This window comes from Drosophila nasuta, chromosome 3 (assembly GCF_023558535.2).
Source record: "Drosophila nasuta strain 15112-1781.00 chromosome 3, ASM2355853v1, whole genome shotgun sequence".
Classification (NCBI taxonomy): Eukaryota; Metazoa; Arthropoda; class Insecta; order Diptera; family Drosophilidae; genus Drosophila; species Drosophila nasuta.
The window spans coordinates 249,989-277,369 of NC_083457.1; the positions used below are offsets into that span (position 1 = coordinate 249,989).

The following is a 27,381-nucleotide window of genomic DNA, read 5'->3' on the forward strand; positions in this document are numbered from 1 at the left end:
ATTCAGAAAAATTTTAATTTTTATTGAAAAACAAAAAAAAATATATATATACAATATTTGTTATTTCTAAAAAAAAGCTGCGAACAAAGGTTTTTTTTCATTTCGTAAAAGTCGCAATACCATTGATGAGTTTCAGGTTTTCAGTTTTAAATTTCATTGACTGCATCCAGTGACCAGTGAGAACGCCAAAAAGAGAAATTGAGTTAGCTATCAGTCGCTAATTTGTGTCAGCTACGACTGAAGCGCCGCAAGGTATGCTACACAATTTTACATTTTTCGTGTGCAGCTTTTTTGCTGACTGTACTAAAAAATTGTTGTGCGCTTGTTGGACCCCAGCCAAATGGCAGTAAGGCAAATGTGTGAGTGTCTATATATATGTGAGTGTGTGGGCCAAATGGCAAAGACGCTCGTTGACAATAGCGACTCACACACACACACACACACACACACATACACACACGCATAGCGCAGAGAAGAGACGTTGCCTGACTTCCGTTTGTGCGCGCGGAAGTCGTCGCCATCTTGCATTGGTCATCCTGCGCCCACTCGCCGCAGCATCCAGCATCAAAGTAGAGTCAGCGGCAGAGGCAGAAATTATGGCAGCATTTGCTACAAATCGTGCGTGTAAAGTGATGTCATGGCTACCGACCGCATGCGTCAGCGTATTCCGCATTAAGTGTGATGCAATAGTTGTGTGCAACTGCAACTGCAATTGGAATGGTATAAATAGAACTATCTACATATGCGAGACAGGATGTACACACAGCTGCAGTTGTGATTTTAACTACATTACATCTGATGTCATCTGGTTGCCAACAGACACACACACACGACTTGTTAATATTTGACAATTTAGCGGCAGCTTAGGAAATCATTTTGTCAAACGTTGCCCTCTGCATATTTCATGTAAATCCATAATAACCACCGGTGGGGTGATGAACAGGCAAACGCAGCAGAAGGCAGCCACTGAGCCAGTCAGTCAGCCAGCCAGTCAGTGATGCTGCTCCAGGTGGAAGGAAGGACGAGGGCAACATCCGCCACTTGCTGTTTTCATTTCATAAAATTGAGCACTTTATGCGACTTGTCATGAATTTTTGAAGAACTCAAAACGGCGATGTCTTATTTCTTTCTTCATTTTCTGTTACTCTTATACCCTGCCAAAGAGTCTTTTCATTTTGTAACTTAGTTTAATTTATTTTAAGAGTTTTTCCGACAACTTCACCCGTTTAATAAATATTTTTATTTTGGTAAAAGGCTTTTTAAACTTCAAAAAATGAATATTTATCTCACTATGTTTATCTTACATATTCAATGCTAATTGTAAACTATAGTGATGTTTCAGAGTCATCTTATCATTTATTTCTTCTCGTCAGTTTTTACTAATCTTATTTATCTTCCTCTAATATTTTACATTGACTTTTAGAGTCGATTACACACAAGTAGCACCTAATCATTGATTCTATTACTTCTACCTTCGCCTACCACTATTTCCTATTTTTAGTGTTGATTAATGATTATTTAATGTGAGTGTTGACTATTTTATTTTCACGTCAAAGTCTAGTGCATAATGTCGTCGGCTACCGCAAAATGACCGAGTTCACATTGTGCGGTTTTTTTTTAAAGCTCTGCTTTGTCAACAACATATTGTTGCTGCTCCCCTCAGACTTGTTGTTATTGGTTTCATATCCTAGTTATTTATGTTGCGTTGCAAAACATTTTAGATAATTAATTTTAGTACTGGTTTCTTTCAATCTTTTGCTCAATGTAGCTTTCATACTTTTAATTTTATTGTTAGTCTTTTTTTAAGAAACTACGTTAGATAAATTGATGCATTAATTTTTGCAACATATTGAGAAAGCGTTTTAAAATTCTATCAGCGAAAATATGGTATACTGTCAATTCTATTTATTTACCTAAGTATTTAATTGTTCATTAATTTTTCAGTACATAAAATTATACAATCAATAGAATTTCGAGTTAAAACGTTGATATTAACTTAGTATAACCCCTAGAATAAAATCGAGAAAAGCTTTTGACCTTTTACAACGTATCATTTCATATCATAATATGTCAAAATGTTGAAAAACGCAAACATATTGAAAATTGACGAGTTTCATACGAAACCCCAAAGGGTAACAATCGGGATTAAAATGACAAACTTTGTCATAATTTTCAGAAAAATGTGTAAATATTTTATGATTTTTCCAAAAAAAAACAAACAAAATCACACACAGGTAAAGGATTTCAAACGCATGGTAAATACAAAATGTGAAAACATAATTTGAGCTTTAAATATTTAAACATAAATTTAGCAGACTTAACTCGGTCTACCAAATATATTAATTAATTTCAACTCATTTAAGCAGCAGTCAACATTACAAAGAAAAATACTTCACAAATAGAAACTTAATATACAAAAAAAAGGAAAAACGATACATAACATGAAATTAAAACAGACATATGCTGACTATTTAAACAACTTATGGCCGCAGCTTGAGAAAACGGGATCATGGGATAAATCGTAAGATAACGAAGACAAGCTCAGTTGGCCGATTAAAAATGAAATAAATTATATTCCAGTGAACTAAGATCATGCAAGAAATTGGGTAGAAACTTTAGGTGCATTGAAACGGGAAAATTTATGCGCAAATGTTGCAATATTGAGTGCTCCGTGGCCAAAAAATGCACAAGGAGATGTCTCGAAGTTAAATGGAAAAAGCAAAAGGAAAGCGTGACGATCAAGAACTCAACAACCTTGGAATCAATAGTACAGCTCATTCTGAAAGGCATTGAACCAGATACCGTTGTTCTAGTGGCAGATCGTCAATACTCCTGCCACGCCTTTGTGCTGACTATGAACTCCGCGTACTTTAAAAAGCTGATTGGACACACTTCGATCGATCTACGTCAGACACTAGTGACAACAAATGCCTTTGACTTTATATACGGATGGATGTTATTGAGTGCTAAGGAAATTCCAAGAAGAGAGCTATTAGACATTTTACGATCCGTTTACTTTTTGGAAATTCCATCATTAATTCATGCTTGCCTTGAAGCACTCAATGGAAATGAATTCAGAGAGATCGAAGCTTTTTATATTATCTATAGCCTGCGAAATTCCACTGATCTCTTGGATATCAGCCAGGCTATGACTCCACGCATCTCGAAATCCGCGCTAACAGTCATGTGCAGTCAGCAATTTCTGCAACTTACGATTGATCAGATGTGTTTTATACTCCAATCAAATTTTCTCACTGTTAATACTGAATGCGAGGTGCGTACTTTGTTTTATAATAATTCTTAAAATACACAATTTATAGCTCTGATTCTAGAACAGATTCTTTTTTGCGCTCTCCACTGGCTGGACGTAGACTGGCCAAGTCGAAGCTCCCATTTGCCTGATGTTTTCAAGTGCATTCGCTTTACATTCTTGTCTCCCAAGTTGCTCAGTCAACTCATAAATTCTGGCTATGCGAATATTGGGCGATTTCGCAGAGTGCTCGCTGCTTTTTTCAAGTGGCCGCCGTCGAGACAGCTAATTGAGGATGGCATCTTCTACAGCTCCATTGTCATCTCTTTAAACTGCAATCGCAGTTCGTTGGAACAGTTTGCTGACGTTAGGAAGCAGCTATTAATACCTCGTCGCTGGATGCAAGACGTTCGTTGCAGCTACCATCGTCCAGTGACTCGGCAATGTCCCAATATGTATTACATTACCTATAGCGAATTTGTACAATATTCGAGACAGCTCCGAGAAACTATGGATAATTACGAAGTGTTTATTGATCATCCCGAGGAGATAAAAGGAAAGCCCAAAGACCGTGCTCTCTCTGATTCAAGGCAATGCGAACCTTCAACTTCTAATTACATAATATGCGATCAGCTTTTTTGTCGTGCATCCGCAGAAAATGAACAAAAATTTATTTCTTTGAGAAAATATTTTACGCCATCGAAGTTTTGGGATCTAATGTTTTAAATAATTATGCGTGACTTCACCTTAGCTTCTAAAACTTGACTTGAATTTGTATATGTGATATTATTCAGCAATTGGATACGACACACTCAACGGAAATAGCCAAGTATTAGGAATCTCCTTTGTTAGGCCTACGTCCTGACACTCGAGTGCGACCGCTTTGAAGCTTAAACGCTGCTTGACTTAACACGGCACCCGCCCCATCATCCCCCTTCACATACAAACACACAACACATTTCACACCGCCCAAGCAACTGCTTTCCTTGTACTCGTTTATCAAAAAAGGTAAACGCGTTGAATTTTCCATTAGGTTGAAAAGCATTTTTCAGCACACGTGGGAGTTTTTTTTTTTTTTTGCTCAGTTTTTGTGTTGGCACATCATACGTATTGGCAACTGCGGCGTATGCGCAATATTTTAGGTAAATAACATGCGTTGAGTTTGCTGCCTGAGTGGCGCATGTAACCATAAAAACAAATGCATATATATATTCAGCATTTTGTTTATTGGCCTCCCTCAGTAGAACCAAAAAAAAAAAAATAAAAACGAAAGGTTGTCAACTCCATGGAACTTGGGTCACACATGGCGTATGCGTAATATCACACACTTGCGTCAACTCAAACTCAAACTCAATTAGCCGGCGAGGGCAAAAGCGCAACAGCATTGACACTCCTTAATCAATACAGACCCATCAGCCTGGCCAATAAACTTCTGCAAGTTTTCGTTGCCCAAAAAGTTTCTCAAAGTAAGGCTCATTGTTAGAGATTTAATTGAGTCTTTGACTTTAGCCCAAACAGAAAGCAAGCACAGACATTAAGAGCAAAAGTTAAATAAAGTATTTCATGCAACGAAAGCTGATAATCAGTGACAATAAATATATATATTTATGGACAATATTTGCTGAAGTCTATTGTTAGTTCCTAGAAATAGAGCTAAATAAATCAGAAATTTTGCACTTTAAAATGCTCTTTAGAAAACCAATGTGCGCTGATGAAGATTTTATGGCCTTAAGATGCCTGCACATAACCTTTTTATATGTCTTCATTAAAGGCAGATTTTATGTGCGCATCGTCTAAAGTATGATACGATATATATTTCGTAGCCAGGCAAGCTGAAAGAAAAACATTTCGCATTTTCTCATATTTCGCACATTTCGCTGCACTCTTTTTGGGGAGCTAAGCGCGTCTGTGCACTAATTAAATTTGCGTACGTCTAGCGGAATTTTTATACGCTCACCCGCGAGGTGCGATCGGTGCGTATATAAGCAAATAAATAAAAAATAAATAAACCTAACAAAGTGTATAGAAATAAAAAATAAATAAATAAATAAAACAACAAAATAAATATTCTGAATAAAGTAAATGAAATAAATAAAATAACTAAAATAAATAAATTAAAAAAAAATATAGTAAATAACATAAATAACATGAACAAAGTAAATTAAATAAAAAAACTAAATACCATAAGTAAAATTAAAAAAAATAAATAAAGTAAAGAAAATAATTTAAAAAAAAATAATAAATTAGGGAACTGACATAAAGAAAATAAATTTTAAAAAATAAACATAATAAAATTTGTTTTTTCTAGACTTTGCAATGGAAATAGATTATTTATAATTTCTAAATATAAAAAACATTTCTGAGCTTATCATTGGTAAATGAGATTAAATAGTTTTTTTTTCAAAATTGTATTTAAATTGAGTAAAAATTTATTTTTTATTTATTTATTTTATTTTATTATTTTATTGGTCGAAAAACATTCCTTGAGATAATGACTAACCAAAGACTCGCATTAGGTATTATTCAACATGAAGTGGTAAATTAAATATTGTAAAATTATATGAAAATGTAATAGAAATGTTGGCAAATAACTATAAGTATGCAGAAAAAAGTATTATACTTAATTTATTAAATTAAATAAATGAAAACCCAGTAATAAAATTTTAAGAATTTGCTATCTAGTAGTTAGGTCTTTACAATTTTTAAATCGAGATTGCAATAGAGGCGATTACTTATCAGGCAACCTACTTATATGTCATCGCTGGGCGCAAGGGAGTGTGGCATACTTTTAGAAGGCAACGTATGGCCATAAATCAACGACACTGCTGCCAGTCGCTGTTGCTGTTAAATCAAAGCACAAAACCAAACTGACATGCATTACATATTTATGTATCAGTGCTCCGGTTAGCAAGTCGACTGCACACGCACGACACACACACACACACACATACACTCGCATACGAAAAGCGTGGTGTCCTGAAGATGTATGCAAAGCACTTAGAAAAGTTGTCCTGAGGACAAGAGTACGAATATATCGCACATCTGCTTTATTATTGTGACTTTTTTATGAGTTCTAATGCGGCTTTAAAATGTCATAAATCTTAAAACAAATACGTTGATAAATGCTCAAAGGTAACAAAATAAACAAAAAAAATAAAATAAAATAAATATAATAACAAAGGTGGCCACCGTCAATGGGTTAACAACGCCCTCCATCTGCAGGTCCGCCAATGAAGTGGGCGTGCCACGTGGCATGTCCTCTTAGCCTGAAAGCCATATCGTCACGCATTGATGCACATCATCAATTTTTAACGAGCTACTTTTACGTGACTCGCTGTCCCCTAACCTCTCTCTCTCTCTCTCTCTCTCTGTATCCATGCCACACTTGAACTCTGGCCCATGACGTCATTGGCTGTTTGCAGATGTGCCTAGCCAATATACCATATATACTATATATACATATATTAGATCACATAATATAATACCATGGATGCGCTGAGGTTTAACGCCGTGTCGCCCAGATAAACATTCGAGTGCCATTCGGAAAATACATCAAAACAGCGTTCGTTGAGCGTGCAACACAGGACACAGAAATGGCTAAGTCAATTTCATGGGCTACAGAATTGCATTTGAAATGGCAAATCGCATACTCGATATTAATGCTTCATAGAACATTGTGGGGAAAATTACAGCTACAGATATGGCAAATCTATGAGGTCGTAAGGTCGCAAGGGTTAAATTAAATTAACATCAATGGAATTATACACAATGTTCTCAATTAAATTCCACTTCTTTAGCTGCATGTGATAATAGTGAACTCATTAGTGTAGTAATACATTTTCTAATTACTATTTCCAAGCAAGTATTTATAAGCTTTATGACAGTCGTTTTGTGCAGTCGATACTGAATATTTCGTTTGTTTCTTTTTTTTATCAGTAATCGAATACCCTGTTTTTTTTTTAGCATCATTCCATAAATTCCGTTACGTAGAACATTGCATTTTCTGTTGATATTTTTCGATTGCTTTTGATTATTCTTCATTATGTTTGAGTATGTTTACTTTGTTACGAATAGCTGCTTAGATTCGCGTGATGCGACTTCGGTGTAAACACTTGCATCATAGAATCGCATTATTGAAGCAGATGCACTTGGTCTAAATAGGATACACCGTTCGTTCTCGATTATTTAGTTTGATTTAACAATTTTAAACAGTCACAAATATTGGATTTGAGTAGGAATGAACTAAAGATAAAAAGCGAACAACTGAGCGAATATAAACTAAAAATTAAAAGACAATAACTGAATAAACCAGAGCTAAGAAGATTAATTTATTTTGTTTACAGAATAGCTCATTTTTATTTGTGAACATAGTGAACGGAAAAAACTGAAGCAATTTGCAGACCTAGTTCATTTTTCAATTAAAGTAAATACAACTAATACACAAGCGTCAATCATTATGGAGATATTAAGAACTATATATGGGTCTCTTAAAACCATCATTGAAGTTAGAATAAATACAGATATTCTGGTGGAAGAATGTTGCTCAATTATAACATTATAATAATATGAAGACGGATTGCAATAATTAATAATCAGTTCAAGGATAAAGCATCTCTACACATAAAGTTCACAAAGTGCACCGTTTAAATATTTGCCTTTACTTTATTAATTAAACTCTTTTTAAACAAGTCGTTGTGGTATCTGAATTTCTAGTCTGTCGACTTCTTGCACTCATGCTACACTTGGAAAGCTCTAACTTCCGTATTATTTATTTAGATGCAAATGAGTTTATAATTAATTTCAAGCTTGCCAACAAGCTTAAACTATATTTAAAGTGGCCTGATATGTTTTTTGTTGCAGTTCAGCTCAGCAAATGAAAATTCTCGAAGCTTGAGCATGAAACTGAGCAGAGGAAAGGCGATTCACTGTATCAGCTGTAGACACTGCAGTTGTTGACTAAACAGCTTTGTAAGCATAAATTTTAATGCAACTCCGCAAGAACGCGGCATGTTGCCCTGTTGCTCTGCTCCACTGTTGCTCCGTTATTCTTGTTTTTATGCCCAGCAAGCTGAGCCGTCGCATATGTAAATGACTTGTAAATGCGCTCGCTAGAGAAGAATGCGAATGAGAATGCGCGCAATAGAGACAGAGAGAGAAAAACAACAACGACGCGACGGCAGGCATCTGTGTTAACAGAGGTAGCAACAAACATCAGGCCTGGTATTAAGGTAAATACCCCAAGCTATTAGCTACCTATTACAATGCTTTCCCCATTTCCCATGCCACACTCCCAGACGAGCTTCGTACTTGGCAAAGGTTAAAAGTTATTTTCTGTGCACGGACTGCCGAACTTTCCAGCTCCTAAGATCGCAAAACTCAAGTTTTAAGTTTTTTCATTATTTTTTTTTCCTTTTTGTTCTTTTTTTTTGTGCTGGCTTTTTAATTTCTGTATCTAACCTTTTGCTTTGAAAACCTCTGCAGACGTTGTTGGCAACTGACTGAAATGAAGAAGTGCGCTGAATACGTTAATTAAGTGACAGGACCATGCGGCGTATGGGTAATGTTGCATCTGCAGAGGCGGTCAAACGAGTGCTTTGTGCTTGCTTTTAAGCAAAAGTTTTCCAATTTTCACATCACAATAGACACAAAAAAATGTGAAATAATATACATTTATATTAATGCTTTTCATGTTTGCTTGGGAAATTTTCATTTTAAACGACGCAGTTTGTCGAGTGTCTTGTGCAGCAAATTGAAATTGTGCTTGGTGCGCTCCTGTAGTCCCATAGTCGTGAGGTCCTGTATCCACATATATTGTGTCAACGCATGCATAAAGCATATACAATAAATTTTCATTTGTATAACCAACAGCCAAAGGAGGCGCAAGGGGAGTCAGTCGGCAAGAAAGCAACTTGATTGAATTGACACGACAGCCAGCAGCCAGCAACCGGTGCCAGAACTCGAACTCGAACCCGAGCCCGAATAACCTCTCCCAGCTTCTTATTTTTACTCCCAGTTCAATTCAAGTAAAATATAAAAAAAAAACTACTCATATACACGGCAGCGTCTCCTCGGTTTCTCGGCACACTCGCACATACACACACACACACTCGAGTGTGTTTTCCCACTCTCACCTTTGATATTTATGCTTGGTGCGGGCAACCTGCAAAATTGAATGAAAATATTAAAAATGTTGATAAAGCGAAAGCAATGAAGAAAACAAAAATTATAATTCACTTTTACTGCGCATTTTTCATTTATTTGTTAATAATTTCATTTATGCGAAAGCGGCGCAAACTTAAAAATGCGTAAAAGGCGTCCAAATTTTATTACGCGCTGACATTTAGAAACGGCAGCCGCATCGCCTGAAAGCAGGCAACAGTTTTTCTTCTTTTTATTATATTTCTCGTTATTTTTCTTTTATTTTTTTCTCCTTTCACATACAGTTCGTCTTCTACTTTTTCTTTATGCATTGTTCGGTTTTTGTTGCTTTAGGAATCGACCCCGAAGCGTTGACTTTTCTGAATGCTCTTTAAATTAAGCAGTTCACTGTTTTTTTGAAGGCTTAGCTCAGTAAAGTGTAAAAAATAGGACCATGCCATAGAACCTGTTGCTATTAAGATTGCACAATCCCATATGGACAACTTTCGTTCCCCAAGCAATTTGATGAGAGCCCTCCTCTTAATATTTATCTCTAGGGCCCCCTTAATTCAATTGCTTCACGTTGTTGTTTGTCTTCTGTCTTCTGTTTTATTTGTATTTTCATTTTGTTTTCGGCTGAGTCGATGCTCATTAATTTCATCAAGTGTCGCGGCTAAAGGAACATAAACGACCATATCAAATGGTTTTCAACATGCGAGACGACGTCAACGTCACGCAGCGAAGCTTCTTTGGCCCCCAACGTGAAAGGTCAACATTGAGTATGTGCTGACTGCACTTTAAACCTCTGCGAGGTTCTGTATTCTCGGTATTCTAGGTTCTCAGTTCTGGGTTCTCGGTTCTCTTTCTCTCAGTGTTCTGGCTTTGGCCACAAGTTGATGGGACACGTGTGCCCTGAAGCTGGATGATAGCATGGGGATAAAGTGGTCTTGAGGTTTTTTGCGGTAAGTTGCATTTGCCATCTAATGCACTTTAAGTAATGGTGAACATGTGCACTGCTTGCCAATCTGACACTGCAACCTGCAAGAGGAGGATGCCACACGTTGTCACACTCTCTTATCGCTGCAAATACGAGTGATAATGATGCCACAGTATTCAACAAAAACAAAAGAACTCACTTGTTAACCACACACACACACATAAAGATATCAATTGGGGAAATAAAGCTCATTTGATTGACGCCCATTTGAATTGACAACAATCAATCAACATTGGAATTGATTTCAAGTGTTAAATTACTGAGAGCAGTACTTATTTTTATATTTGACTACTTTCCTGTTGCACTTGTATATAGTTAGTGTTAAGTGCGCTATATTTTAAAATATTTTATATTTTTCTCTACTGCAAATCTAGTATAAATATTGCAAATGCGTAATTAGCATCTGTAATTCAAAATCGTTGTCTTGATATAGTAAATTGTAAACAGCTAATTTAAGTATACGACATTTCAGTAACTTAAGTCTCTAATATATTTAAAACTAGAAAAAAAACTAGAAAACTAGAATTAGATCGAGCCAACAGTAATTAACGTCAAAATATAAATATAAAAAAACAAGTTACAAAACTAACTTCGAGTATGGACGACAATTAGATACTACTACCACTACTCACTTAAAACCACATTCTAAAAATATACCATATCATCAAAATTTATCTAAATCCGCAAAAATACAAAAATATACAAATCGGTTTATTCAGTTCATAAATACAAAATAATATCTAATTCTATGTACAAAAAAAGCGCGATTTTGTTTTATTTTCGATATTTTCCGTTTTGAAAAGTGGGAAACAAACTTGATCTGCGTACCGATGTTATTGAATTACATCCTTATCCCTTATAGGTATAGTAATCTACGATTTGTACTGAAATCAATGCAATTGTGTTGCGAGTTTCGAGATCAATTTTAAACTGCGATACAAAAGTGGGATTCGGACCAAAGGATAAAGAAATTCAGCATTATGACTATATCATGTATTATTATCCTAATCAACCGATATAGAAATATAACACCATTTTTATTGAGCCACACAAATCTGAACATAATTGGCATACCTTCCTTTTTATTGTGCTAAGGAAACTATCATGCGGAACGCAATTAAGTAAAATGCCTGGCTTAACAAATCAAAATGCCATTCATTTTGATTAGTTTTATGGACTGCCGAAGCTTATTCGAAGTCAATTTGAGAGGTGAACTCTTTAAATGACTACTTAATGAATTTCTTATACAAATAGTACAAGGAGTATTTCTATATTTACTGCTTCAAGGGATTTAGTTGTCAGCAGGCGAATAGATTCATTTATCAAGTGGCTCTTAAGTGGCACTTCATTTGGTACTGAAACAATTTACAACTATGCCACTTCCATGTCTCTAGTCGAACTGTAGGTTTTTACCTATGCTGTTTGTCGCAAAAGAACTCAGAGGAAGCGAGAGAGAGAGAGAGAGGGAGAGTGGAAAATAATGCAAACAGGACACAAAGGCAAAGGCTACCTATGAGGCTTTGTTGCAATTGCTGCAGAAGTAAAGTACAAGTGACTGGCTGGCCCGGTTGACTGACTTTGACTGAAGCAGCAGTAGCAACAGGACTATAAATAAGATACGACCATGTGTTTCTACATCTGTGTGCATTGTCACTAACTGTCCATGTGTCTGTGTGTGTGTGCGAGTGGATGAGAATGCAAGAACTGTGTCACGCCTTTATTTGCTTGTACAACAGACCAGAGACAACAACAAGCTGTTCCTCGTAATATTGCTGTTGCTGTTGCTGTGACTGTTGTTGTTATTGCAGTTGTAGTGCCTGTTATTATACTATCCAGCTTTTGTTGCACTGTTCATAAAAGTGTCGCACTATCTCCTTTTGTGCTTATCTCTCACTCTCTCCTCTCTCTCTCTCTCTTTCTCGAGGTGTATGTGTATGTGTTTGGGTCTTGTGTTGCTTCCTGTTGCATGCTCGACTCTTGCCTGAACATTTCCGCTTCCTTTCATTTTATAGTTAGTTCTTGCTTTGAATATGTTTCTCCTTTTTTTTTGGAAAAGTCAACTTCACAATGTTTGCCCCGTGTCCAGTTACCGCTTAAAATCCTTCACATAACAACCGACCATGAGAAAATTAAAAATGTAGAATATTTAGTAAAAATCACAGCACTCGTCACATTGTGTAAGTCATTTGATGAGATAGAGTATTACGTTGTCGTCTGCGGCACTTTTCCATCCCATCAAATCAAGAACATTACAAGCACAATCATTTTGCTTCACACATTAGTTCACCACTTACCGCGAGCTCGACATTTTATTTCTTCCTTTCGGGCCCCCACCTGATGCAGTGCATAATTCAAGATTAATACACATAACCATTACATATAACAAAAAACGTGCAACACGAGTTGTATCACATAACACACGATTACATAGTAGTTTGCTCAAATAAAGATTTATTTGTATCGACTGTCAAATACAGTTAAAGAAAATTGTAACTTGTAAGGCTCTATAGAGGTATTCTTGATCAGCATTAACCTACTTAAAGCCATGTCCAAAAGCTTTTATTATTATTATTATTACTATTATAAGTGTTTGTACTTGCATGAAACATAATATATATTCTTATATTCAATGTTTCAATAAAACATTTAATTATTTTCAATCTTGTTAGTTATAACACATATGTAGATACATTAAATCGATAAAAATTCAACTCCGATAGTTTGGTAATCTTGGGTAGTTTAATATAATTTCACCCTTTCAATTTCAACTACTTTATAATTCTGCAAATTGTTATCATATAACTCATTCTAACAACAAAGAAGCTAACTTGTATTTATATATATTTGATTTTCTTTGGTAATGGTTTCCTTATCAGTCTGAAATTGGCCAATTTATTGCATTTTTAGATGTTGAGGCTGCTATGTTGTGTATGGAATTTGATGGCCATTAAAACGTGATGTTTTCGTTTCGTCGTACGATGGCGAACAAAAGCGCGACAGGTGAAGTACATTGAACTATAATTGTACCAGCCCCTGTCGGGATTTCAAAGGAAAAGGAAATTGCTTACTGTACAAATGCTCAGCATCAGTTACGTGTCTATTTTTAGCGAGGCCATTGGCAGTGCCCCAAGGAATTGTTAAGAGTTCAATGCACACCCACATGTAGCTAAGAGGGTTTAAACACACATCTGTATACCGGCTAACCCCCCAACTAGCTTTAATTTTTTTATAGTTGAGAAAATAAATATACATATGTGAATATGTATGAAACTCAATACCATATTTGAAATAAAAATAGGAGGCAGTTGTATAATTTCATTATATTTTCAAACGATTTGTTATTGCTAAGATTGCGTGCGTATTTTTATCGATAACTGCTCTCGATAACCAACTGTAGAGCTTTTGGAACTTTTATACTTCGACAATCTTGGTATTTTTAATTGAATTCAACAAGCCACACTAGATCAAAACAGCTGATTCAAATTTATTATAAGTCGTGTCTTTGCTTGAAGCAAAATGTAAGTAAAGAAATCCCCTTAAATAATTCGTAATTATTAATTTTGATGTAGATTTTAGGTTTCACTGCCATCAATATATAAATTGAAAAAATGGCGCAAGTAAAATGCAACGAACCGGGAGATTGGCGCGATGCTCCCTTTCTTGTTGTCCTTTACGATTACACGATGAAGAATGCGGAATTTCCCTCGGACATTGGGACCCTCATTGCTTATGTGCTGGTGCTAATCGTATCATGGTATGTCGTACTCTGGACAGCACGTTTCCTGCTCTCGCTCGTATGGCCGGTGATCATTGTTGTGTCGGCATTCCTGCTTTTTCGCTTTCTTCACACATTCCAACACGAAGACTTGGGAGATATAGTGCTCCATACTCTTACCTATGTGGTAGACACCGCCGCATATATAATAGAAAAGATTTTTGAGTTTCTTGCGAGTGTCGTCCAGTAACTGAAGTACAATTGTAATTCATTGTTATATTATTGTATATATTTCCTCCACTAATTATTATGAAATCCTTCGTAAATTAATTTTTTTGGGAAAATTGGCATAAATAAATTATATGGTATTTATGTTGAGATCTTGGCGGTAAGTTTTAAAGACATTATTTTCTGAACACAGGTCACACTGGCAGCCCACCAACTGCGATTGATAATATTTTTTATCCACAAGAGTAGTTGACAAATTTGCATAAAGCGGCAAGTATTACTTTCATTATGGTGAGCCACAAAAAGTGGTATTCATTAAAGTCATCCATTGAAATTGCTTGAAAGACATTTTTAAATTCACAATTTCTAGTTAAACTTAGCAACCATATAAATAATAAAGTACTTATTTTTAGCTTTTTGTATGGTGCCTTGAAAAATAAAACTATCCGCATCTGTTGGGCAAGTTTGGTGACACGTTTAAGAAAATATTACAATCTTGTAAGTTGAAATGCGAAGAAATAGTTTACTTAGCAAATATTTCAGTCGAAAAACATTCCTTGTTTAAAGATTTTTCAGAATGCCCATTATTCGCTTGGAATCTTCCGATAAGGAAATTTTTGACACCGACATCGAGATTGCAAAATGTTCGGAGACCATCAAAACGGCACTTGAAGACTTGGGTGATGAAAGTGACAATAGCATATTGCCCCTTCCCAATGTTAACTCGGCCATTTTACGCAAAGTTCTGCACTGGGCTACGTATCATGCTCAGGATGATCCACAACAGGCCCAAGAGGATGAGAATAAGGAGAAACGCACCGATGACATCTCATCTTGGGATGCCGACTTCCTGAAAGTCGACCAAGGCACCTTATTCGAGCTTATTCTAGCGGCTAATTATTTGAATATTCAAGGTTTATTAGATGTCACCTGCAAAACCTGCGCCAATATGATCAAAGGAAAGTCACTTCAGGACATTCGAGAGACTTTTGCCATTGCCAATGACTTTTCGCCAGCTGAAGAGGAAAAGGTGCGCAAGGAGAACGAGTGGTGCGAGGAGAAGTAAACACCAATCAGCCTTCTGACAAAAATACATCGGTTTGTTCAATGTCCTTTTATTAAATAATTGCATATAAACAAAATCTAATTTTTTTAATATTTAGTACATATGTATGTATGTATTTCTAAAGTTTTCAATACATTTTCAAATATGTGTTCAGTCGTAGCGGATAATTCTCGTAACCATGAAAGCCGCCAGATGGCGCTTTAGCTATAATAAACCGCGTGATAACTGGTATTTTTTTTAACGAAATTTTTGCTTTTTGTAAAATAGTCGTGAAAAATGTAGCGTATCTAAACATAAAATTTACATTTGGTTAAACGCGAAATGTTCAGAAATATCGTACTATAATAAAATCGATATGAAGAAATCATGAAAACATCGAAAACATCTCATCGATATTTCTCCACCTTTAAGATATGGTCACACTTACACGAATTCGCCAAAAAAAAAGTCCAACTGAGCTGCTACAATTTTTGATCAGGATTGGCGCATAACAAACAAATTTTTCGTATTATAATCTAAATTCTCTGTGAAATTTCATATTGACGGTCAGCACAAGCGCTACTAAACAGTGCTGTGCCGCAAACTCGCTAACACACAATCGTATTTTGTTGGTGAAAAAACAGGCGGCGGCAGAGGCCAGCGGCAGCAGCAGCAGCTAAGAAGACGACGACAGCGGCGGCGGCGGCGACGCAACACACGCGACTTGTAAAGAAAAATACGGCGAGGAGGACAGAGACTGCACCAAGTGGCTTGTGTGTCTTTCTGTCTCTGCTGAGTGGTGGACGTTTGCGTGTGTGTGTGTATATGTGCATCTCAAGGATACATTGAATAACAATAACAAAATAAAGTTGATAAATAAGAAGAAAATAACGAACAAGAAAAGAAAACAATGGACGTGTACGACGTTAGCGACGATCTGATCAAAAAGCTAAACGACTGGAAGCTTATTGGCATCATATCCGGCAAATTCAATGAGCTCAAAGAAAACTACTCCAAAGTGAATTTCGTTGAGCACGCGCTCATCGACTTCAAGTACATGGAAAAGATATTCCTTAATGTAAAATTGCGTGAGAACAAATGCAACAAGCGCAGCGTGGAGTTTCGTATGTTGGGCAACGAACAGTTCTCCTTAAAGAACAGGAAATACTTTCAAGTAAGTGAAAAAAAAGCAAAACAAACAATGCAAGCAGCCTGAGAATATTATTTATTATAAGCGGCAGTCGGCGGCTATTGGCATGTGATTTGTTTTTGGATTAAGGCGTGCAATGAAATACCCAAAATTAGAGTGACCAGATCGCTAATAGAATAAATACATTGATTTGGTCACCCTCGCGAGAGTTCCCAGTAATTTCAAATTGTATTCTTTTTCGCGCCATCTTTCATTCTTTAGGCACTCGAATTGTACAACAAGAGTATTTGCTATGCTGAACCAAACTCGGAACATTTATCAATTGGCTATGCCAATCGATCGGCGGTCTTCTTCGAATGGAAACGGTATCGCGAGTGTCTCGCCAACATCGAGCTGGCGCGGAAGGCCAACTATCCGGAACGGCTGCGTCATAAGTTGGACAAACGGGAGCGCGACTGTCAGCAGCTGGTGCAGCAACAGGCACCAGACATTGTGCCCTATGACTTTAAGCTGAGCTTCGAGCCACACGCCCAGGTGCCGTATATTGCCAATTGCCTGGAATTGCGCGAAACTGCGGACGAAGGACGCTTTATAGCGACGACAAGGGATCTGGTTGTGGGCGACGTGATCGCCGCGGAGCAACCGTTCTGCTCCTCACTGCTGCCGCCCATGCGCTACATTAGGTGCGCGACATGCAAACAAGAACGTTACCTAACGCTTATACCCTGCGATAATTGCTGCTCGGTAATGTTCTGCTCGGAGGATTGCAAGCAGCTCGCCAACGATTCGTTTCACAAGTACGAATGCCCTATCATCGACTTGTTGCATCGCATGTTCAACAAAATCCACGGCATTGCGTTGCGCACAACGTTGAGCGCGTTGAATTTATACGATAGCGTCGAGGAGCTGATGGCGTACTGCGAGCAGCCGAGTAATCAGCAGAAATGCGTCTTTGACTTGGACTTTACGCAACTGACACCCCAAGAGCACTATCGAGCCATCCATGGTCTGGTAACGAATCAGCATATGCGTTCCGTTTCGGATCTGTTTCAGCGATCAGTTGTGTGCGCCGTTCTCAAGCACTTCATCATTGAGTATACGCCGCTGAAAGACTTTTTTGGGCGGTGAGGATGGTCGCAACTTTTTCACGGATCTGCTATTCAGGCATCTGCAAACATCACCATCGAATATGCATGGCATTGATCTCGTCGAGCAGGTGAACGAGACCAAGGACGATCAGACGCACTCATCAGGAGCCTATGCGTTTCTCTCTCTCCTCAATCATTCGTGTGCTCCTAACACTCTACGCATCTATGATGGCACCAAGGCCTATTTGTTTGTGCTGCGTCCCATCAAGGCTGGAGAAGCGCTCTACGACAACTATGGGTAAAAAAATTTATAGCAGTCCAAATCCAGCATTCATCAATTAATTTACTTTTGTTTATTAACAGCGCGCACTTTGCCATTTTCAGCAAGAAGGAGCGCCAAGAAAGATTGTCGATGCAGTATCGCTTCAACTGCAGCTGCGAGGCCTGCGAACTGGATCATCCCAAGTATAAGGGAATGCCACACAAGGCGACGGTGCCGATGGTTAATGATGATACGGATATGAAGCTGCTGGGTGCCTACAACTATGATTTCGCGATTGGCAACTATCAGAAGTATTGTGATTTTCTAACCGAGTATGGCGCTGCTTATCCCTGTGCGCAGATCAGTTCGGCCGAGGAGTGCCTCAAAATGGCACTGCATATCATGGCGGATGCGGTGCCGCTCAAGGCGAAAATGTAAAGAGTGTCTGAGACACAACGCACTGAACTGCCTCGCAAAACCCGCCATCCCACCAGCACCACCAACAACACACAATATGACTAAAAATCACAGCCACATAACAGAAGCATCTCCATTAACACACACACAACACCCTAAACTATCCTAAGACACAGACAGCGACGAACTCTAATTTTGAATGATAAAGCAGTAATTATTGATATGAATTGTACTATATTTTTTTTTTTTTTTGATGCCATACAATGTCCGCATTAATATTTTGGCAGCTGCAGCAGTTGTTAAATTTGAATAATTGATAAGTTAAAAACACTCACAAATACGAATTTTGGATTATTTTTTGTTAAAATTCTTTTGTTAAATTGTACATTTTAGTTAAATTATATTGCACTCACTTTTTAATGCCTCCCCTCCTAAAATGTTGAAAAGTTTAAGATTTTAGTTCGTTTCGATCTGACGCATATGAAAAACTTAAAACTTAACTAGGTCGCAAGCTCAAAATTTTTATTTGTAATGTGGTTGGATCACCAATGTCTTCGAAACTGCATAAAAAAAAAACAAAAACAAAACGAGAAAAAAACTACTTTTTTTGTAATTATTTTACAAACAAATACAATATTTTCTAATTATGCATTACACCCTCACTCTCTTACCCCTGCCTTAGATTTTTAGTGCATTTTGCTGTACAAATCGATCAGTTGCTGATTGAGCACTGAGCCGCTTCCACTGCTGCTCGTCGGTTCCGGATTGATATTTGGATTAGGATTGCTGTCTGCTGTCAGCAGCTGCACAAACTCACAACCTGAGGCGTTTGGATTGCTCTGCGTCTGGGTCGTGGCGTTGTTATCTAAATCGACGAACAATGGGTGGGAGAATGTTTGCTCAAATTGCTTCTGAAACCGACCCGCATCGATGGGCTGCAAATCCTCACCAGCCGCAAGTGGCGTCTGGCCGATGCTTAGCTGGGCAGCCAGTTGATCCATGCGATTTGGCTCTTGTTGCTGTTGCTGAGCGAGTTCGCTACTCTTTATGTAGATATTCTCACCAATGCACTTTGCATAGTCTAAATAATGACTCTGATCCATAGCATTGATGAAGCTGCCATCCATAGCCTGAAAGCCAAGGCGTATCAGCAACGATATCTTTGTATTGAAGCACTGTAACCAGGCCTTATTGGTGCGATAGATGGACAGCTGTTGATCTTCGCCGCAGGAATTCCAGAAATCCAATAAAGTATTCTTGCTGAAATCGATGAGCATATGACGCTTTGCGTCAGGGTGCAGTTTGTTGATGGCGTCTAGGTGACGAAATGTTATATCCAGCAAATTGTGCTGATGCTGTGACACAAACAATTGCCACTTGTAGACCATCGTCATCAGATTCCACAGCTTATCCATAGATGTCTCGGTGAGCCGCATAAGCGAACAGGTGGCGATGTCATTTAACATGAACTTGCAGTGCTCGGCCGTCAACAGTTGGGCTTCACTGTGCACGGATCCATTGATCAGCGACTCTATGAATTTGGGCTCCAACAGCACCGAAATCACATCGTGTATGACTGCAAGCAAAGGGAGCAAGGAAGTAAGCACTGTAAAGCAATTAAAGTGGGATGGCTTGATTACCCTGAACGGATTTGTCGGACTCGATTTGTTGGGCCTTCAGCCGTTGGTCAATTACGAACAATGCCTCACAGCCCAGATTGACCAGTATGAAGACATTGGCGCGTGGATTGACGGCTTGTGTGTGTTGTTGTGTCGTCATTTTAAAGCTACTCCTGAAGCGTTGGCAACTGCGGCGTACGAATGGTGGATTCTAACTGAGCCGCGGTCGAGAGCCATTTTACATAGAACACAGCACGGCACGCGACCCACGAATAATTCACACATACATTTATTTTATTGGATTTTTCGTTTCCGTGCGGGCCATAGGGAGTCTTGCGCTGGCGTCAGGACGAAGAGGACGACGACAAGCAGTGTTTGACTTCTTTATGAGAACCCCGGCAACGTCTTTTATCACCACAATAAGTACAAATAAAAAACAAAAGCTCGTATGGGTAAACGGCTTAAATACCCATTAGTAATTTCGCTAATTCCACAAACAACTAGTTTAAGGAACGGGACACTTTGATAAGGCATTTGCAACGAATCAGTAACAGTATTATTTAGCAGACTAAGGATGCAGGTTAACAACTCTTCCTTAACATAACAGAATCGTACGTCTATGGTACGTTTATTTGAGTATGTACCAACTAAGAATGGTACATCTGTTGATCTGTCATACACTGAATGACTTTTCTTAAACCTAATATTTCATTTAATTATAATAAACATAATGTTTTCTTAATTGTAATTAATTGGTAAATTTAATTAATAGGTATTTTATAGTTTATTTTTACAAAATATTTGTGGAATACTCGATTACTGTATGCTAGCCAGTTAACTTTCTGTGGTCTATTCCACCCTGTCACCAACTTGTTGTCAAAGTCAACATGCCCTCCCCGCTGACGAGCGACAACGTCGCTTATAATTATGGCAGCAGGTTTGGGTCCGAAGGCGAAATAATTGGAGTGGGATTTTGACGTGAAGTTTTCTTTACCTTCTGTCTGTCCCATAGTTATTGATTTCTGTTTGTTTTGCAAAACAGTATGTAAACTAAATGTAACTAAATTGCGGTTGCTGTTGTTATGAGAACTAAATATATACATATACATGGAAATTATGGCAGCTGGGTTGGTATTGTCAAGTCAGAGTCGCGTGCCGGTCACAGGGTAGCGATTAGAAGGTCAAGTAATTATTTTAAACATAGAAATATAAAAATACATATAAAATGCTCTGCAGTTTAAAACTCTCTCTTAATGACAATCACGCCCTAAATGTGTAGGTTTATGTTAATACCATGGCGGTGCAGGAAAACACTTGCATTAATATACATTCAAATGTACCTCAACCCGCCGAGGCGGAAAAGGACGTCGGAAGTTGCGTGCACAATGCAATTACGGCTCGAAGAAATAATGTTCCTCGGCGGACTGATGCATTGATGGCATTAATACTAAAACACTGTGCGGCCACACATAATAACGATAAGACCACACAACTTGTAGTGACATTCAAAATGCCCGCTTTTCACATTATCGATATCGATTACACAAGGGTACTGAAAATGTGTTGAATTCATCGTTCCTCTCTCAAGACGAAACAGCTGAGCCAGCGCAAAAACAAAATTTTACGTAAAAAAAATTTGACTGCGAATTAAACAATAAAATGTTGCGCAAATCGTTGCCCAGCTGGACGCACCCAAAGATCTTGTGTCGGCAAATGTCTGTTGTGGCAAGATCCCTAAAGTACACACAACACGGCGAACCACAGGATGTGTTACAGCTGGTGGAGGATCAACTGGCCGAGCCAAAAAATCAGCAAGTGTTGGTAAAGATTCTGGCAGCTCCCATCAACCCAGCGGACATCAATACTATACAAGGTGAGTTCATATGTGGTATCAATAGCAGCTCTTATTTGAACATTTTGCATTTGCAGGCAAATATCCGGTGAAGCCAAAGTTCCCTGCTGTGGCTGGCAATGAGTTTGTGGGCGAGGTTATTTGTGTGGGCGACAAGGTCAAGGAACTGCAACCAGGAGCACATGTAGTGCCACTGGCTACCGGTTTGGGCACCTGGACAACACATGCCGTCTACAACGAGGATCAACTGATGGCCATATCCAATAAGGTTGGATTGGCGGAGGCAGCAACTATTACGGTGAATCCTTGCACCGCCTATCGCATGCTCAAGGACTTTGTGCAGTTGTCACCCGGTGACACAGTCATCCAGAATGGAGCTAACAGCGCCGTTGGCCAAGCTGTGCATCAATTGTGCAAGGCGTGGGGCATTAATAGCGTGGGCATTGTGCGCAATCGCCCCGAGATAGCGGAGCTGAAAAAGATGCTCGAGTGCCTGGGCGCCAATGCTGTGTTAACCGAAGAGGAGATGCGAACCAGCGACATCTTTAAGAGCGGCAAACTACAGCGTCCTAAGCTGGCGTTCAATTGTGTTGGCGGCAAGAGTGCGACTGAGGTGTCACGTCATCTTAACGATCGTGGCGTCATGGTCACCTATGGCGGCATGTCGCGTGAACCTGTCACCGTCGCCACAGGGCCGCTGATCTTTAAGGATATTGCATTCCGTGGTTTCTGGATGACGCGTTGGTCTAAAGAGAACTACAGTGCTCCCGAACGTACTCAGATGTTCAAGGAGCTGTGCCAGCTGATGGAGCAGGGCAAGTTCGTGGCGCCCACACACGAAATGGTGCCGCTGGAGAAATTCAAGGAAGCGGCAGCAGCAGCGCTCAGTTTCAAAGGATTCACCGGAAAGAAATTCATACTCGAAATGAGCTGTTAAATGTGATAAATGTTTTTTTGTTAATTTGCAATATTACATCTTTATTTCTCTTAATGCATTTACGACATTTCAACCTCGTTGGCCTGGTACTTGAGCTGCAGCGTCATCGCAGTAGGAGACGTGACATCTGTGATAGTCAACAACTGTCCATCCTGCAGACCCAGCTCGCCCAATGACTGGGTCAGATTCTTGCGAGTGGCCTCCTCAATGCTCTTTACGTTGGCCATATACAGAGTGCGTTGTTTGCCATCGGCCATGACGGTGGTCAGCGCCGGACTCTTGAGTTGGAAACGCGGCAGCTCACACAGCTGCTTGATCACATCGTCCAATGTTGTGGTGTTGGGATGCTCGATGTTTAGCACCTGTGGTGCATTGCTGCAAGCCAAGCAAGTCTCTGACTTTTCCGCCTCGTAGGTGTATGTGTAAATGCCGTCGAGATCGTTGAAATTCAAATAGTTGGCCATGCTGTCGTAGCAACTGGTGGCCAGCTTGAATACCTCCATGGCACAAGCAGCCGCAATGACAGCATTGGTGCTGGCCACTGCCGGAATGATGTGCTTGATAACACCCTGCACCAAGCGATAAGTGACGCCGCTGATGTTGAACTGATTGGCACGCTCCTGGGCGCGCTCATTGATCCAACCAATGTGCTGCGGATCGTCGCCATCCAGTGGCGCCCCAAAAGGATTCTCCTTGTCCCATTGTATCAGTTTCACATACTCGATGCAATGTTCCGGCAAGCGTGGCGTATTCGCAATGGTGCACAGCGGATAATTGATCTGGGGAGGAAACAAATCGAGGGTGCATTCGATGCAGGCGGTAAATCCGGGCAGTATGACGCGAGCGTTGCCCTTAAAGCCTTCCGTGCCTCCATCAATCATGGGTATAATCGAGGAGACATCAATGCTATTGTCGTCCTCGTAGCGCAGCATAGACAAAAGCATGCCGTTAATCCAGCGACGCGCCACAATAGAGTCGAGGCCGCAGACAATAATGTGAAACTGCTGGTAGAACGTCTCATCGAAGTCCTGGATCTTGGCAAAATGTGGCGTCACCTTGCAGCTGGGTACTCGATTGTTGATGAAGCGGGCAGCACATTCAGCCTTCGAAGAGTTGATGTCGGAGCGTCTGAATAGGAACTGGCGATTCAGATTGGATAGCTCTATGGTGTCCATATCGATCACATGAAGATCACCGAACCCCATCAATGCCAAATCCTTGAGCAGCTCGCAGCCTAATCCTCCGGCACCGATAATAAGTACTTTGCTCTTTGTTTGCAGGAATTCCAAGTTTTCAGCCGATGGTGTGAAATCGTCTTTGCAGAACAGACCCTCGCGTTCCAGCACATTGCGTAAACCATTCCACCACTTGCTTTGCAATGCAATGCTGGGATTGGAAGGCGAAGCGACGGACATAATTTTGGTGAAATATACAGCTTGCAACTAGCAACCGGCAAAGTGCAGTTTCTCTCACTGAGAGACTATCGATAGTTCTCCACCTCTATCTCTCAGTGTAACGTGCAGATAACGATACAAAAATACTCTACGATCCACAAAGTACCATTTTTAACTTTTTAATCTTTATTTATCTTTGCTTTATTCAAATAGTTTTACTAAAAATAAATACAGCTTTTTTATATATTTCAGAAGTATTTTACATTTCAATTAGTTACTCCTAGTCCTTTTTTGCATATGCTACTTTTTCCCAATAAAATATTTACGGTTAAAACTTTTTTGATTCAATACTTGATATAAGAGAAGAACAAAGGCTAACAATGGTACTATTTATTACGCTGCCATCAAATGTGGTTAGGCAATAATATAAATTACATTACCATGTAGTACAAATAAATCCAAATAAAATGCATAATAATAATAATTCATCATTTAATAATCGAATAATATCAATCGATTGACATGACGCAACCCTAGTTACTCGCACTGTAAAACTATCGTTTATCGCGCATATCTAGCTGAAATTTGAAACAACGGCACTCAACAAGAAAAAAAAAACTCGCGTCCCTGTTACAGCGTGCTTCCTCTTTGGGATCCTTATTGTTGTAAATAAGATCAAATTTGAACAACATTCATTTGAAAAGTGTAATTGTGGGTTAACATAATATAAAAAATAACACTGTGTTAGAGCAGCAATTGACATTGTCAAATTGGCGCGAATTCAATTAAAATGACGCTCTCAGTATTGGCGTCGTTCGACGATCTTCGACGATGCATGCAAGTGTTGACCGATGGAACAGCCGAGGAGGGTAAGTGAAATAAAATGCGCAAAGTTACAAAATATATATTAAATATACGATCTATATTTTCCATAGAATTCCTGCGCTTCTTGCGCCTCTTCGAACAATATCATGAAAAATGCAATGGCTACGCCACACAAAATGCGCGACTGCAAACCGAGCTAGACAAGTCACTGGCCAAAATGGGTGATCTGGAGGGCAAACTGTATCATGCCCGCCGCATCATCGACACAGAAATCAAGGCGCGCCGTCAAGCGGAGCACGAACGCGATGCCATGGAGGGAAAAATCATGGCAGTTGCCGATCTGCTGCGCCACGAGCGCAATCTGAACAACGAGACTCGCGATAAGCTGGCTTTTCTCCACACACTACCGTCAGGATCGACGCGCAAGCGTAAATCATTGAATACGTTGCACGAGGACAAATCGTATGGCGACATTAATTCTACGGGCTCGCTACTATCAGATCTATCTATAACACATTCTGAGGATGATTTCCTCGATGTGCGACGTTCGAAGTCATGGCGTGAGCATCGCCCATCCTTACCCAAGAATCCAGTGCCTTGTGTGGGCAATAAGCGTTCCCGTCTGAGCACAGGACTGAACAGCAGCAATGTTGGCACTCCAACAGTCGCAAACACGCCGACAACGACGACATCAGCTTCACGTCGTTCAATTGGCGTTGATCAGCACACCTTGGATGTGGGTCAGGGCGCAGAGCGCTTTTGTGCCACCACCAAGGTGACAATACCACAGGATGGTCAGGGTGTTATACGAGCAGAGTCCACAATTGAAGCGCTGCCCCTTAAATTGGCTCATGGCGAAGTACAGACTTCGTCGACGCCGCGTCGTTCAGGCTTCAAGGAGGCAACGGCTCTCCCATTGACTCCACTTAATGCCATGGCCAGCGCATCGCCGGCACATCAGAATCGTCCAATGATGCGCAAGCACAGTTTCAGCCAAAAGACCTTTTTGCGTGGCGACAATTGTGTGCAGTGCCAGAAGCGGTGAGTGCAAGTCGCAAGTTTTTTCACTTCCGGTTACTAATTTTTTAATTTTTACCTGTATTTGCAGTATTCGCTTTGGCGCTGTGGGATTGCGTTGTCGGGATTGTCCGGTGCGCTGTCACATCGACTGTCGCCAGCTGCTCACGGTCAGCTGTGTGCCGCAGTCGGGCACGCCCACAACCAAGACAGTGATGGGATACATAGCCGATTTTGCACCCGCAATTACGCCCATGGTACCGGCGCTGATTGTGCACTGCGTCAATGAGATTGAGGCCCGTGGTCTGAACGAGGTAGGACTCTATCGCATGTCGTCGTCGGAACGCGAGTACAAAGCACTTAAGGAGCAGTTCTTGCGCGGCAAGGCGACGCCACATTTGGGCAACACAGACATCTATGTGCTGTGCTGTTGTGTAAAGGATTTCTTGCGTACTCTTCGTGAACCACTTATACCTACTAACCAGTGGAAGGACTTTGCAAATGCTGTACAGAATCCAGACAACAAGCACGCGGAACAATTGCTCTACAAGGCTGTCGGCCAACTGCCGTGTGCAAATCGCGACACATTGGCATTCCTCATATTGCACTTTCAACGCATTGCCAACTGTCCGGTGGTTATGATGCCGCTGGAGAATATGTCATTGATTTTTGGTCCCACAATTGTTGGCTATTCGTCGCCGGATCCCGATCAGCATGCACTATATACCGAAGTGTTTACCCAGAATCAAGTAATGAAGGCATTGCTCGATTTGCCCGGCACTTTTTGGCAACAGTTTCTGGCTCTGGAGCCATCGGCAGAGGAGGCGCCACCAAGCACCGCTGTCAAGCGTGCGCCTAGCAACAATAGAGATATGTTTTCGCTATATGGTAAGTGCAACATTAGTTATAAAATAATCTATTTTATTTATATTTATAATCTTATTTCTTTTTAATAGCTACCCCACTGAAAGGCACCATGAAGAAGCGCAAGTTTTATGCAACACCACCAATGTCTGCGCATAAGAAGTAGAAAAGAGCTGCATCCGTCCACATCTCCATTTGGTTTGGTTGGTTGAACGACAGTATTTATGCATCGCTGGCGTGCTTACTTAAATGTGTATCAATTATTTCATTTTTTTTCTTTTGTTGCTTCAGTTAAAATTACGTTAACTTTCAAGAGCATTTTGTACTGAAATGTAATTATTATCCGCAAGTCAAACTATTGTTCATGCTTAAGCTAGACGTTCGAAAATATCACTGATTTAATCTTCTATCTGTTTCTAACAAACAGTCTCACAATTACTTACCATCATGATACTGAATTTGTACATCCTGATTAATATTTGTATAATAAACCACTGAACAAATGCAAAAATGTATTTCGTAAAAATGACTATTAAATGGATTTCAAAGTTTCATAGCGCCTAACTTTAGAAATGATTTGAAC

General features: G+C 39.5%; 8 protein-coding genes across 14 annotated transcripts; 6 read left to right on the top strand and 2 right to left on the bottom strand.

Moving 5' to 3' along the window:
* The first annotated feature begins 2,122 nt into the window (after positions 1 to 2,122).
* LOC132793084 (ring canal kelch homolog) lies at positions 2,123 to 4,000 on the top strand. Of its 5 annotated transcripts, none has more exons than XM_060802746.1 (4): positions 2,123 to 2,255; positions 2,367 to 2,521; positions 2,581 to 3,274; positions 3,321 to 4,000. In XM_060802746.1, exons 2-4 carry the CDS (start codon positions 2,442 to 2,444, stop codon positions 3,324 to 3,326), a joined length of 780 nt encoding a protein of 259 aa, XP_060658729.1. In that variant the 5' UTR covers positions 2,123 to 2,255; positions 2,367 to 2,441; the 3' UTR covers positions 3,327 to 4,000. The 5 variants fall into 5 exon arrangements, with proteins under 5 accessions (XP_060658729.1, XP_060658728.1, XP_060658725.1 ...); XM_060802745.1 differs by having other exon boundaries at positions 3,333 to 4,000; XM_060802742.1 differs by having other exon boundaries at positions 3,338 to 4,000.
* Positions 4,001 to 13,686: 9,686 nt separating this feature from the next.
* On the top strand, positions 13,687 to 14,480 carry LOC132788581 (uncharacterized). 2 transcript variants are annotated; one of them, XM_060796066.1, is made up of 2 exons: positions 13,687 to 13,903; positions 13,962 to 14,480. In XM_060796066.1, exon 2 carries the CDS (start codon positions 13,994 to 13,996, stop codon positions 14,348 to 14,350), a length of 357 nt encoding a protein of 118 aa, XP_060652049.1. In that variant the 5' UTR covers positions 13,687 to 13,903; positions 13,962 to 13,993; the 3' UTR covers positions 14,351 to 14,480. The 2 variants fall into 2 exon arrangements, with proteins under 2 accessions (XP_060652049.1, XP_060652047.1); XM_060796064.1 differs by having other exon boundaries at positions 13,689 to 13,903; positions 13,955 to 14,480.
* Positions 14,481 to 14,600: 120 nt separating this feature from the next.
* On the top strand, positions 14,601 to 15,477 carry LOC132788580 (S-phase kinase-associated protein 1). The gene is made up of 3 exons (XM_060796063.1): positions 14,601 to 14,619; positions 14,742 to 14,826; positions 14,896 to 15,477. The coding sequence occupies exon 3, from the start codon at positions 14,906 to 14,908 to the stop codon at positions 15,392 to 15,394; it is 489 nt and encodes a 162-aa protein (XP_060652046.1). The 5' UTR covers positions 14,601 to 14,619; positions 14,742 to 14,826; positions 14,896 to 14,905; the 3' UTR covers positions 15,395 to 15,477.
* A 327-nt stretch (positions 15,478 to 15,804) lies between these two features.
* LOC132788575 (SET and MYND domain-containing protein 4) lies at positions 15,805 to 18,912 on the top strand. Its single transcript, XM_060796058.1, is given in 4 exon segments — positions 15,805 to 16,547; positions 16,785 to 17,636; positions 17,638 to 17,909; positions 17,975 to 18,912. Coding segments are annotated over 4 exon segments (1,725 nt in total). The 5' UTR covers positions 15,805 to 16,283; the 3' UTR covers positions 18,312 to 18,912.
* A 31-nt stretch (positions 18,913 to 18,943) lies between these two features.
* Positions 18,944 to 21,325, bottom strand: LOC132788579 (protein OSCP1). Of its 2 annotated transcripts, XM_060796062.1 has the most exons (3): positions 21,250 to 21,325; positions 19,931 to 20,314; positions 18,944 to 19,866 (listed from the first exon to the last, which is right to left on the bottom strand). In XM_060796062.1, exons 2-3 carry the CDS (start codon positions 20,067 to 20,069, stop codon positions 18,977 to 18,979), a joined length of 1,029 nt encoding a protein of 342 aa, XP_060652045.1. In that variant the 5' UTR covers positions 20,070 to 20,314; positions 21,250 to 21,325; the 3' UTR covers positions 18,944 to 18,976. The 2 variants fall into 2 exon arrangements, with proteins under 2 accessions (XP_060652045.1, XP_060652044.1); XM_060796061.1 differs by lacking the exon at positions 21,250 to 21,325 and having other exon boundaries at positions 19,931 to 20,452.
* A 147-nt stretch (positions 21,326 to 21,472) lies between these two features.
* Positions 21,473 to 22,725, top strand: LOC132788577 (enoyl-[acyl-carrier-protein] reductase, mitochondrial). The gene is made up of 2 exons (XM_060796060.1): positions 21,473 to 21,782; positions 21,839 to 22,725. Exons 1-2 carry the CDS (start codon positions 21,569 to 21,571, stop codon positions 22,696 to 22,698), a joined length of 1,074 nt encoding a protein of 357 aa, XP_060652043.1. The 5' UTR covers positions 21,473 to 21,568; the 3' UTR covers positions 22,699 to 22,725.
* Positions 22,711 to 24,189, bottom strand: LOC132788576 (nedd8-activating enzyme E1 catalytic subunit). The gene has a single exon (XM_060796059.1). The coding sequence runs from the start codon at positions 24,111 to 24,113 to the stop codon at positions 22,758 to 22,760; it is 1,356 nt and encodes a 451-aa protein (XP_060652042.1). The 5' UTR covers positions 24,114 to 24,189; the 3' UTR covers positions 22,711 to 22,757.
* A 498-nt stretch (positions 24,190 to 24,687) lies between these two features.
* LOC132791702 (rac GTPase-activating protein 1) lies at positions 24,688 to 27,310 on the top strand. The gene is made up of 4 exons (XM_060800734.1): positions 24,688 to 24,961; positions 25,028 to 25,958; positions 26,026 to 26,822; positions 26,891 to 27,310. The coding sequence occupies exons 1-4, from the start codon at positions 24,883 to 24,885 to the stop codon at positions 26,962 to 26,964; spliced, it is 1,881 nt and encodes a 626-aa protein (XP_060656717.1). The 5' UTR covers positions 24,688 to 24,882; the 3' UTR covers positions 26,965 to 27,310.
* The last annotated feature ends 71 nt before the right edge of the window (positions 27,311 to 27,381 follow it).

Excerpts from the sequence above, each read along its gene's own strand:
- LOC132793084 (XM_060802742.1), top strand. The coding sequence starts at position 2,442 with ATGAAATTAAAACAGACATATGCTGACTATTTAAACAACTTATGGCCG. Across the intron at positions 2,522-2,580 it reads ACGGGATCATGGGATAAATC|TGAACTAAGATCATGCAAGA; the intron begins GTAAGATAACGA and ends ATTATATTCCAG. Across the intron at positions 3,275-3,337 it reads CTGTTAATACTGAATGCGAG|ATTCTTTTTTGCGCTCTCCA; the intron begins GTGCGTACTTTG and ends ATTCTAGAACAG.
- LOC132788581 (XM_060796066.1), top strand. The coding sequence starts at position 13,994 with ATGGCGCAAGTAAAATGCAACGAACCGGGAGATTGGCGCGATGCTCCC.
- LOC132788580 (XM_060796063.1), top strand. The coding sequence starts at position 14,906 with ATGCCCATTATTCGCTTGGAATCTTCCGATAAGGAAATTTTTGACACC.
- LOC132788579 (XM_060796062.1), bottom strand. The coding sequence starts at position 20,069 with ATGACGACACAACAACACACACAAGCCGTCAATCCACGCGCCAATGTC. Across the intron at positions 19,867-19,930 it reads GTCCGACAAATCCGTTCAGG|TCATACACGATGTGATTTCG; the intron begins GTAATCAAGCCA and ends CTTTGCTTGCAG.
- LOC132788577 (XM_060796060.1), top strand. The coding sequence starts at position 21,569 with ATGTTGCGCAAATCGTTGCCCAGCTGGACGCACCCAAAGATCTTGTGT. Across the intron at positions 21,783-21,838 it reads GGACATCAATACTATACAAG|GCAAATATCCGGTGAAGCCA; the intron begins GTGAGTTCATAT and ends TTGCATTTGCAG.
- LOC132788576 (XM_060796059.1), bottom strand. The coding sequence starts at position 24,113 with ATGTCCGTCGCTTCGCCTTCCAATCCCAGCATTGCATTGCAAAGCAAG.
- LOC132791702 (XM_060800734.1), top strand. The coding sequence starts at position 24,883 with ATGACGCTCTCAGTATTGGCGTCGTTCGACGATCTTCGACGATGCATG. Across the intron at positions 25,959-26,025 it reads TGTGTGCAGTGCCAGAAGCG|TATTCGCTTTGGCGCTGTGG; the intron begins GTGAGTGCAAGT and ends CTGTATTTGCAG. Across the intron at positions 26,823-26,890 it reads AGATATGTTTTCGCTATATG|CTACCCCACTGAAAGGCACC; the intron begins GTAAGTGCAACA and ends TCTTTTTAATAG.